General features: G+C 44.8%; 1 protein-coding gene across 2 annotated transcripts in view; it reads left to right on the forward strand.

The window, feature by feature from the left end:
* LOC119953243 (synaptogyrin-2-like) overlaps positions 1-10,539 on the forward strand; it is a 33,542-nt gene extending 23,003 nt beyond the window's left edge. The window contains exons 4-5 of one of the 2 annotated variants that reach the window (XM_038777286.1): positions 1,649-1,837; positions 10,332-10,539. In XM_038777286.1, the coding sequence (XP_038633214.1) occupies positions 1,649-1,831 (183 nt within the window). In that variant the 3' untranslated portion in view covers positions 1,832-1,837; positions 10,332-10,539. Of the gene's footprint in view, positions 1-1,648; positions 1,838-5,788; positions 8,044-10,331 lie in introns of those variants that run through there. The other variant, XM_038777285.1, reaches the window with a different exon arrangement.
* Positions 10,540-12,081: the final 1,542 nt, after the last annotated feature.

Here is a 12,081-nt window from a genome sequence, read left to right on the forward strand (position 1 = left end):
GATGGAGTTTCCTGCTCGCTGAAGGTCGCAGTATTCCCCCCCCCCCCTCCTCATCTCAAAACCCCCTCCTTGAAGTTGTGGAACCTCATAACCCCACACGTGGTGGATCTTCAGGCCTCGGCCTCGGCTGGAGTGTACGATGGTCTCGGTCCAATTCCGGTGGGGGTGTGAATCCACCGTCGCCCATTGTCTTGCCGATCATGCTGGAGAAGTACTGCGTGGACGTTGGGCTTCCATCCCCTCCGACAGCTCCGCAACCTGAATATTTTGCCTCCTGGATCTATTTTGTAGGTCATTCATCTTGGCCCTTTGATCACTGAAGACAGCTCCGAATCCGATTGCTGTGGCCTGGGAGGGCCACTCCCTTATCTTTGATCGTGGCTTCCTGGGTATCCACAGTCAGATTAGTTATCCCCAGAGCCGCTCGAATGGGGGTCAAGACCTCTTCAATTGATTTCCTGAGGTCTTCCGACACAATTAGTTGGTGCCTTTAGAATTCCTTCGCCAAGGTACTAGAAAGCATCTCGGCCGTTAGTGGAGTGGATGGAGCACCGGAGACTGACTCCGCCATTTTACTTGCCGATGAGCTCTGAAGAATGTCGGCTCTGTCTTTCCCCTGACCTTTTGGGGCATTTCAGTCACACAAGATTTTTATTACAATTACTCTTAAAAATTCAAGAATAAACAGTCTGTGGCATTAAGATAAGAGGCAAAAAGTACAATATTCCAGCGGGAGACACCTCGTGCGTATCCTCCCGCTACTGGCATAATAAACTTGCTCTATCATTTCCCCTTTTCTGTTCGAAACTAAAGATGTTCATTAATTGGCACAAGTCCCAGGGAAATCTGGACCAACGTTAATGAAATGCGCTCCACCGTGCACTAGCATGACTTCCACCCCATTCAGTGGCCACCGTTTTAGATGAGATCAAAGCTGCTAGTAAGTGTAACATGACAGGTGATTGTGGTGCTCTTTGATGTCTGGAATTCTCAGTCTGCTGACAAATTTCGGCTCCAGTTGTAGAATGTGGAAGGCTCTGTTGATAGGGGAGCAGTGGGAGGCCACCCCAGCTTCTGCCTGTGTTTATCTGGGACGGAGCACTGACACATCTGTTAAGCTGGTCTAAAACTGTCCTATTAAATCTGCTCGGTTATACAATAAACTGTTTTTGTAGTTCTAACAGGGGCATGTAGGGAGGAGACTTGAATGGTGGCTCTTTTGAAGAAAGAATTCTGCCGTGTTCCAATTTTGATCTCCCTTCCATGCCTCGCACCATCCTGACTTGGAAGATGCGTTCATAACGTGGCCAAACTGATTGAGTATCAACCTGCAAATCTTTCCAAGCACACGAATGACTGGCGGTAGGAACGAGAGAGACTCCCGGTCAACCACATTTGATGTGGTCAAGCTATAAGCCTCTGGCAACAGACTAGCAGCCTATTCTGGGAATAACTAGCTATGGAAGCCTTAGTCTGCCTTCGTGCCCCAGTAGGGAAGGCCGTAGGGATGGAAAAGCAATCTTCGCTTCATTGAAAACCCCGCAGTGCAAAACCCTCGGCTCTCCGGCTCAGTGCTATATCGATACAGATATGTTGTTCCAGGTTTGGAATTCCAGGTGTTAAACTCTTGATATTTTCCTTCGTTTAGGGGTTGCTGGTTTGTTTTGCCTACAAGCGATACCGAATGGGTGTAGACGACTTCACCGAGAAGTATTTGGATCCGACCAGTGAATATCCACCATATCCCAATGTTTCTGAAAACTACCAGCAGCCGCCATTTGGCAACACTGCCCCGTCGGACTCTGAGGAATATAAACCACCTTCGTACTAAACTAAAGTGAGCAGTTCCCCCACTCCCCTCAACCCTGCAGCACCTGGAGTGTGAGGCAAACTGAACCAAACAATGGCGAGCATGAGAATTACTCTTAATTTCTTTTCAGTGTGTGATGTTTTACCCTTTCAATTTTCCCCCTGCCCCTTCTCACCATGAGGGAGGTGAAGTGGCTGCTCAGTGTTTCACAGCAGTGAGCTAGCTGGATAGGGGAGCCTGCTGTGTTGACCCGGGCCCTATGTCTTCTCAAACATTTTAACGCAAGATCCCCTTCATCCAGTAGCTGGTCCGAGTGACAGTTTTCCAGCCCCACCCGACCACTTCCCTCGACCCCGGTCCACAAATGTGCTGTCCGAATAATATCCTTTATTTTGATGAAGTGATTTATAAAAATAATACTTTGTGTTAGGACCCTCCTCTGACGTCACAGTTCTTGCAAACGAGACAAACACCCTTGATTGTAATTGTCTGGATTTAAGGGCAATTTCCAACAAAGTGGTAATTTATAAACTCCCACCTCCTGTATATATTGCAAAATCTAACCTTCAAATGTTGGGAATGGGATTCGTGCTTGCTTAAGTCTGGAAGCTCACTGGTTCAGAACACTAACTCGAAGTTTGGCAAAAGCATCCTCATCAACAGGCAAAGCCTGAATCGCGTGTCATTCAGAGACACCGAAACCCCACTTGTTGGTGTGCTCTCACCTGCCCCAAATAATTTTAATTCTGTACACCTTTAAATTGGGCATTTGTCAGTCGAGCATTGGCTGCCAGCAGGATCTTCTTCTGTGTGGGAATGCTTTTGGGCAGTGAAGTGGTTTTCTATTAATGAAGTGGGCCGGGTCATCACGCACTGCTGCTTTATATTTGCATCAATAGTGGCGAAAGCACCAGAGTTGAATGTGAGCTCGGCAGCAGCAGAATGCGAACATTTGCGCAAACTAAAGCAGATGGGAGAGGGGAGGGGAGCACGAATGAAGGAAACTCTAGTGGGTGCACTCTTGGGGATAACACTTCTTTTCATGCAGCACGAAGCACCACTCTGCACAGAATGGTGCAGGGGATGAAAATGCCACAGTTCCAGTTTGTGGCTTCAAGTCGCAGTTGGCAGAGGGAGCTTTTAACTCGGTTGATCCATGACCTGTCATCAGTTGGGGAAATCTCAAACTGGATGTAAAAAAAGTGGAAGAATTCTCATACCCTTTGTGACCTCCCTCAGCAAAAGCTTTCCCCTTTCTGCTCCACAGCACACTCGGGCTTAACATCTGCAGGAGTAGGATCTATGGGAATATGGCAAACGCTGTTCACTTTTAAAGATGGGAGGATTAGTGTGCCGACATACTTTATATTTCTGTATTTAAAGGCATCTTGGGTTAATGGATGGTTTGTGCCAGGAGTATGAGATGAGCTCGTGAATCGGTGCACTCTAATTGTAATTAGTCAAGAAAATTATACAATGTGCCATTTTGGAACTTTGATTTAGGGTAATATAATAACCTGAATTCAGAGGCTTAGATAAAATACTGTTGCCGATGAAGTGAATTTAGGTCTGCCCTTCGACAGCTGCTCTTTATCAATCCATTGCTGTTCTCAAGTGAAGCATTTCAGCGCATTAAACCATGCCTCACTCACCCTTGCTCCATGTGTTCCAATCAGAAATTAATGGAGTGTGACATCCTTTGAACTTTTGAGCTTGTGGAGATTTCTGACTTGCGCAATTGGTAGTGGGGGGAGAGATTCCGTCCTTTTTTTTCCACTTGCTCAAGCTCATCATTAACCCAGTGTTTTTCCACATGTTTAAAAAGGCACTGGGAGCAGAGTCTGATCATTTGTCCACTCTCTTTCGAGAGTAGGATTTTCTGTCGCGTTTTCCTGATCACCCCTTGTATCTTTTTTTTTTTTTAAATTTTTTATTGGAATTTTTTGCAGAAAATATAACAAAAAGTATAGCAAAAAGCAGTAATATGCAACTAACAGCCCCATAACACCCACAATTCCCCCCATACCGTAACATCACATGTATCACATTCCCCCCCCCCCCCCCCCCCCCCCCCTTGTATCTTTGATGGACACTCAGTAGAAATGGCGTGAAACAGTTCCTCCTTGTGTTCCACAGGGCGACTATTCATGATACAGCAGGAGTTGGGGACATGTCAATTCGACACGTTACCTGCATTATCAGTAACACACAGCCCTGTACTTTTGGTTTGTGAAAAGGGGATCCGTTTATTGTTCCCAGTTATTGGGCCCTCAAATATCCACATCGGATACAATTTGAAGCATTTTTGAATTTCTGATGTTTGCTCCATGTGATTTGATGTCACCATTAGAACAACTCTGGAAATTGAGACAGAAGCTGCACCAATTAATTAGATCATGCTATTGAGTAGTAAATTCCGAACAATCCCCAATAAAAGAATACAAACAGAATGAAACAGTTGAGAAACAGAAAATATCATGCAAATTTATCACGAGCTGATGGTAAATAAAGCAGATTAATGTGCTTTGCTTTCCTGCGGTCCCCACTTGCTATTCATTCCTCAGGAATGAGCCCGTACCAGCCTCCCTGGACAGGCGCCGGAATGTGGCGACTAGGGGCTTTTCACAGTAACTTCATTGAAGCCTACTCGTGACAATAAGCAATTTTCATTTCACATATCCTCATGTGCTACACGTCCCTCAGGAACAAATCCGCATGTCTCCATTTGCTATTCATGCCTCGGGAACGAGCCCACGTGTCCCCATGTGCTATTCATTCCTACGGAACCGGTCTCCTACTTTTCCACACATGCTGTACATCCTTTTGGGGGGGGGGCCCTAGACTTTGATCCAAAATTGAACTGGCCTTTTGTTGTGAAAGATTTAACACGGTCGGGTGTGAGCATTTTTTTTTGCTGGGAGGTTTGAACAGCTTGTCATCAACTGGTTATGGTTCAGTTTGTCCCATGCTCCAGCGGGCACGCACCAAATGCTGGAATCGCTGGATGTGAATTCATTGATCCCTCATTGATCTGCCAGGGTTTAATTATTTTATCGCTGGAATGTTTTTTTAAAAAGATTGAGTGCATGGATAATGTGCTCATCTTGTATTTTTGTTACATATCGGTGAGATATGTGAGTGAGGGGTCTATACCTGCTGTGCCTATGTGAAATTACTGCAAAGAATTTCAACGTATAATTTGGTTGTACTCCTTCCAGTTTTGACAGAGTGGTGATTTGATTTAAGGAATCTTAGCTATGCTGGATTCAAGACAATAGGGGTACTTGTTTACAGGTGTGCAGCACATCCCAAGCTGAGCAAGTGCAGTGCACACTCTTGCACACCGTTCTTAGAGTAAAATAACCCGGGGGGGAGGGGAGAAAATGATGGAACAGTGTGTGGAGAAGAATAGCAATCTAATTGGCAATCTGGTTTGGGTAGTTAAATTGCACATAGTCATAGGTTAGATTCAATCACTGTGGTAGAGTCAAAAGGACTGGGGGTGGAATAAGAAGCTCTTAACACGTCTGTTATTGTGACGGCATTAAAACTGTCTGCCTCCTCAGGGAAGGTGTAAAAGATCTCTTGGCACTCCTTTGAAGAAGAGCAGAGAGTTCTCCCCGGTGTCCTGGCCAATATTTGTTCCACAACTGATCTCACTAAAACAGATTATCTTGCCGCCACTATTGCATTGCGGTTTGTGGGAGCTTGCTGTGCACAGATTTGCTCTTCGTGCTTTTGAGATGTCCTGAGGTCCCGATATCTGCGGGATTCTCTGTCGGCGGGATCCTGCGCTTCGCTGGCAGCGCATCTACGGGTGGGGGTAGCCACAATGGGGAAACCCCCATCGGCCGGCTGGGGGAACGGAGAATCCCTCTGCCGGTGGGGACGCGCCTCACAAGAAAATGGGGCTGGCGGGACGGAGAATCCTGCCCCATATCTTTAAAAACTCCCTTTCTTTATATTTCATCTGAACAGATACCAAGATCAAATTGGGAGTTTTGGGTGCTGCAGGTGGAAGATCTCGGTGCTAGAGAGGAAAGATCTCCGTTGTTCTTGTGACGATGGGGAAACCATCACCACCAGCAGCAGCAGTAATATGTGTGCTGTGCAGTTAGGTTTTCATTTGCCTCAGGAATAGAAGCTTGTTTGCATTTTCACTGGGTTAGAATGTCTCGTTACCTCCCTTGCCCCAATAACGGTGCGCTAGGAAGAATAAATAACTGCATCCACTGATCAGCCTGAAAATTAAAAGGAGCTTCCTGTTCCCTTCATGCTTGCTGGGCTGGCTGGACTATATATATATTGAATAAAGCTATACTCCTCCATACTACAGCACGTCTGCCATATGGATATATGGGTTAATGTTTCACTAAATGTAGAGGTATGTGGGTTAATGTTTTATTAAATATGGGTTTGTGGTTTTGGATGGGAACTCTCTGGAGTTGGAATGGTTGCTTCTCCTTTCTGCTGTTTTGTATGTGGACCCCCCTCCCCCTTTTATAAAAAAAAAAATCTCTCCTCTGGGTTTGGGGGGGGCGGGGGCTGTGGTCGAGGTTCTTTTGCACAAAGATGCCTCGCAAAGCTCCAGACCAATGGCAGGGGCTTGTGACAACAGCCCGTCTGGAACACGCACAAATCCCCGGCAGCATATTGCAAACAAGCTGTCATTGGGACTGTAACTGGGGAGTTGGGAGAAACGACTCTATCCATTGAATTGAAAATCTGCAAAAAACTTCTAGAATCCAAAAATACGTTACTTTCGTTTTAAGTTTTTCTCTTTTGTACCACTTTATATTCTGTAATTTGTTGAATAGCCAAAATCACTTTTGTAAAAGAATTTTTTTTGTATTCTTTATACTGTATAAACTACTGAAATTGGGCTTTTAAATGATAGGGAAATGTTATTTAGCTTTTGGCTCTCTGTGGCATATACTGAATGTAAAATATAAAATTGTAATTAAATTGGCAACTGTTGCACTGGGAATGTGTTGTATAATTAACTGGCAGCTTGCTGCAAAGTGCCTTTTTGAAAGTGGAATTGGGGTCGTACAGGCTATTGACATTGTTTCAGCATTCTGGTTGAGAGGACACTCTGGATTTGAAGTTGAGTCGGCTCGCCGGTTACCAGTTTCAAACCCCACTGTCAATCGACTGCTGATGTATGGGACTGTGACTGGTTAGGCACTTGGAATAGATCACAAAGACAGTCACAGCAGCGCAGTGGTGTGGATCGCACCATAGCGCTGTGCATATTAATTTTCACTTGCAAGTATAAGGATTTCAACTGCACCAGATTCCAATCAACACCCTTTTTTTCTGCCTTAGTAATTATGCATTGCTCAGTTGATGTAAAAACTATGCTAATGCAATTAGCGCACACACTAGAAAAATTAGCTTTTATTTAAACAATAAGAATCGCCTAGGTTATTATACTTCCTCAATATTGTATCCAGAGCTGACCTCCAATTGTACAGTTTAGCTAATGGTCAGTAACCACATTGTATTCAGTCTACAGTCATTGCTCTGTACAGATCTCTTTGTATCTGACTTGTTATTTATAGCAGTTGAAGAGTGCCCAGTGGTGCAAAGGTCCACTTCACTTAGTTTCTGGGGACGTGTTGTAGCTTATTTTCCTCATTTTATTTTGTACTTGGAGGGCTGTGTGTTTTATTCTTGGGCATGTGTTTACTCTTGGGCGTACAAGACAGGTGTGACGTCCCATTTCTGATCTCTGTCCAGTAGCCCTGGCTTTGCTGTTGACAAAGAATCTGTTTCTGAGGAGGCCCCAGGCTCAGAATAAAACATCAAAAACCTGTGGAATGTTACTGCCGGAGTGCTCGTGCCTTCAGGAGGGCTGAAGAAAAGTTATCTTTCTTCCAATGCTCTTGTATTTTAATATTGTTGTTGAAGTAATGGGGACAGCAAAATGTGATTTGTGAACAACGACCTTTTATTTCAAAATTACACGGACTGGACATGTTGCTGAACCAAATATTTTATTTACTCCAGCTGATGTTGGAGAAATTGTTTCTGAATCTCTAATGTACATGCCTTAGCTCCCCTGCTGTGCCTTCCAAAGTCTCTTTGTCGTTAATATTGATTGTATTAGACCTGACAAAGCCAACTGCAGCTGTGATCTTTGGACTGAGTCTTTCAGATAAAGCATAAAGAAATGGTTATTGATCATAGTGCTCTATCCACTGTACAAATAAATGTTTTTTTTGAAAATAGTGGCTCGTGTTAACTGGATCTTTGTGTTGGAGGATGTGTGTGACACGAGTTGAATTGCGTGCATAGACTTTTGGACCATTTGATTCAATTGTCATTTTGGCAATTTAAATAGAAGATGCCTTAGGCTTTATATAAATTTAGAGCAGGCATTGTCAAACTTGGGGGCGTGACCTGCGGGTGGGTCATGGGCGGGTGTTGGGAGGGTCGCGGAGCTGTCCATCGCTGCGCTCCTGATCGCGCAAATCGGCGCGCAGCAGCCAGCTGTTAAGAACGCCGGCTGCAAGCAGCCTTCAAAATCGCCGCAAACCGTTAAAAAAAAAAAATGCAGCCGCACTGCGCATGCGTGCCAGATCATTGGCGCGCATGTGCAACGCGTGCGCACCAATGATGGGGCACGCATGCGCAGTGCGGCCGCTTTTTAAAAAAATGGTTGCAGCTTTTTTACAGGGGGGTTTTATTCATTCATTTTATTTTAATTTTGTTATACAAGTTCGGGGGGGTTCTATTTGATAAAATTTTACAGGAAGAAAATGCAGAACTTTGGACAGTTGGAGACTCCATGCTTTCCGACACCAGAAGGCTTCACCTTCATCCACCAGGTTCCATTGGAGGAGCGTGTACGAGGGCCAAAGGAACCCAAAACCATTTCCTCCATTTTTGTCAGCAGCAAACAAGGTAAGAGAAAATGGTGGGTCGCGCAGGTCGGCCGGGTTGGGTCCCGAAGTTGGTAAAAATGGGTCACTGATTTAGAGTGCCCAATTCATTTTTCCAATTTAGCGTGGCCAATCCACCTACCCTGCACATCTTTGGGTTGTGGGGGCGAAACCCGCGCAAACACTGGAAGAATGCAAACTCCACACGAACAGTGACCCAGGGCCGGGATCAAACCTAGGACCACTGTGCCACCGTGCTGCCCTGGCTTTACCTATTTTGAACGATTTGAACTATTTTGTACTTTTACCTGTTGTGAATGTGGAGTGTTTCCTGTGATATGTGCTGATCGTAACTTCAATTGTATCCTTCAGCATGGATGAAGGTCTCAAAATCTGAAATACAAATTGTAACATACTCAAATTAGGTAGTTTGGCAAGCATTCCGTTTTGGTCTAATTAAAGAATTGTAAATTTGGAGGCCTTTGTGCATTTTTATAAAATTGACCGGCTCACAAATCCCTCGTTTCCCCTCCCCTGTAATCTTTCAGTTTACTCGAGTCGGCTGAGAACAGAGTGTTGAAGCCACAGTAGCAATGAATGCTGACATGAACCATCGAATGTTGAAATCTGCATCAAATTCCATATTCTCAGCACTTTTGGGCCTCTTTATTAGCAGATAAAAGTGCAATGTAATATTATTATTGATATTCCACTGTTTCTCTCCAAGTAATACAACAGCCCCTGGCTGATTTGATGAAACCACACCAGATTGTAATGCTGATCTTCGAGTGAGCTTGGTATGCGTATAGTGTTAAAATTTCCATTGTGTGAAAACAATTCCGCTTTTATTGACTCTCTCTATTACAATGGTGTACGTGAGGTGATTTTAGCCCAAGACAATTTACCAGAATAGGACTAGAAGGTAAACTAAATGGACTTAATATTTTTCTCCTAGACTACCCACAAAGCAGCTTTGTTCCAAATATGGGCATGCTACTGTTATTGCAAAGCTGTCAGGCCACAGAACATTACCTTGCAAGGTGTGCAGTCACTGATGTGCTTTGCATGGAACCTGTGCACTGCCTCTGGAGAGCTTCGCCCTAGCTTCTCTGCAACTGTTTATGGATTATGCCGTAGGATTGTGCAGTTAGTACTGCAATCACAATGTGTATTTCCTACATCAATTAACAAGCCGCTATTTGATCAGAACTTAACCAGTCACATGGGAGCAGCCAAATCAGTTAGATTATTTGGCAGCTGTATTACATTGTTCGGGGTTCAGATAGTTTTGACACTATAAGGCCTTTGAGCTGAAGGGGAAAGAAAACCAACATACAGGTAAAATGACTGGCCTCTTGTCGAAATGTATGTGGAGACTGTGCTCGAGCTCAAGAGGGGCAATAGCTTCGCTGAAGCTTATTTAAAGCTGGAGAAATTTAAATAAAAGGCTGCAGGCAGCTGTTTTCAGTAATTTGAGACATGGGAAGTTGAACAAATTAATGGGAGCGGAGTGTGAAATTTTACACACATGCATTCCAAAACAGCAAAGCTTTGCACATCCCTGCACTGCGGAACTGGGGTTTGGATAGAACAATGGACAATCACTCAGACTGATGTTCTGTGTCTCTTTTCAGGAGCTGTCTTTTGTTCTCTACACCGAAGAACATTGTAAGGCCTTTCTAATCCTCAAGCCTGGTCTAATATCATCACTGATCTGTCAGCAAGTTTGCCAAGTGAGATCTTCACGCATGACTTTTCTGAACACAAAATCAAAAAGTAATAATAATCTTTATCAGTGTCACAAGTAGACTTACATTAACACTAATAAAGTTACTGTGGAAATCCCCTAATTGCCACACTCCGGTGCCTGTTCGGGTACACTGAGGGAGAATTCAGAATGTCCCATTCACCTAACAGGTGTGTCCTTCGGGACTTGTGGGAGGAAGAATCCCTCGAAGACACTGGGAGAATGTGCAGACTGCACAGTGCCCCAAGCCAGGAATCGAACCTGCAACTCTGGCGTTGTGAAATCACATATAGACTGCTCTTAACATGGATGTGGTCACTGTAGGCCTGGAGCTGTTTTGAAGTGCATGCAAGATTGCACACCAGTAGTGCAACTGTGACTTAATTTTGACTGCAGTAATCCTGGTGTTAAACCACTGCCAGAACTCAGTATTAAGAATCAAAATCAGAAAATACTGGACAATCTCAGCAGGTCTGACATGTGGAGTGAGAAGGGAGCTAATGCTTTGAGTCTGGATGATTTTGTGTAAAAGCTGTAGTAGCAGAATGGTGGGAGCAATAAGTTATAAGCAATAAGGATGTTACAAAAACAGTTTAAAACATAATTTTTTATTACACAGCTAAAGTAATAAATACTGTGGACAACTTTGAGCTATCTGTAAGAAATGCAGGGCCGGGAACCTTATTTTAATTCATTAGCATGTCATTAGCGAGCACACTTCAGAATCCCCCATTCATTAGAATCTTCACCAGGTGACATACAACGGGTTTACATAAACATGAACCTGGTGGCCTCACCTGAGAGGGTGATGTCGGAGGTGAGCACTCAGGCAGCCATGATGTGCCAGCATCTTCATCACTCAGCATGCACTAGAAAGAATGCAGGAGACCGAAAGTTCAATGTGGGGCCAGGCTGGGGTTCAGTTTCTCAATCTCTGGGGGAGGGGATCACTAGCAGTCCTCGCCTTCCCTTCGTTTGGGGAAGACCTTGCTTTATGGGGGACTGGCATCGCTTCCTGTGTTTTGTACTGAAATCGCTGCTGGAGTGCCTGTCCTTAGTGGGAGCTGTGAAGTGGGTGGGAGGTGGATATGGAGGGTCAGCACTGGGGACGACTGTGAGGTTCCTGGGAGTCCCCCTCCCATTGGAGGCCAGAGTGGGGACATGGAATGAGTTGCACCCCACCTTATGAGTAATGAAAACCCTCGCACTTGGGGAAGCACAGCTGCAATGTGAGTAGAACCCCACACTAAGGCTGCACTGTGAGGACAAAGGGGTTAAACAGTACGGAATTTCAATTCCACCTACTGGGAAATTTGACTGTCAGGAAATAGCATGTTAGGCTGTGAACTGGGAGAACGAGGGTGCCCTCTAGGTATGTACTTGTCATGCTAATTGCAGGCTTCACTCCAATCAGCTGTGTCTCATCTGCCACAAGAGGCAGTCATTTTACTGATTGCTGTACCACACTTCATTGATAATCAATTATGCCAGTAATCTGAAGAGCGAAACAGCAGTGTCACTAATTGGACTCTCAACATGCAACCCCTCGGAAGCATAGAAACCGGTCCAGGCAGCGGACGACTGAGGGGGTTGTCCAACCCGACTATCTGCCCCTTTGCCATGGCTATATTCGTGGC

The sequence above is a fragment of the Scyliorhinus canicula genome, chromosome 18 (genome assembly GCF_902713615.1).
Source record: "Scyliorhinus canicula chromosome 18, sScyCan1.1, whole genome shotgun sequence".
NCBI classification, from domain to species: domain Eukaryota; kingdom Metazoa; phylum Chordata; class Chondrichthyes; order Carcharhiniformes; family Scyliorhinidae; genus Scyliorhinus; species Scyliorhinus canicula.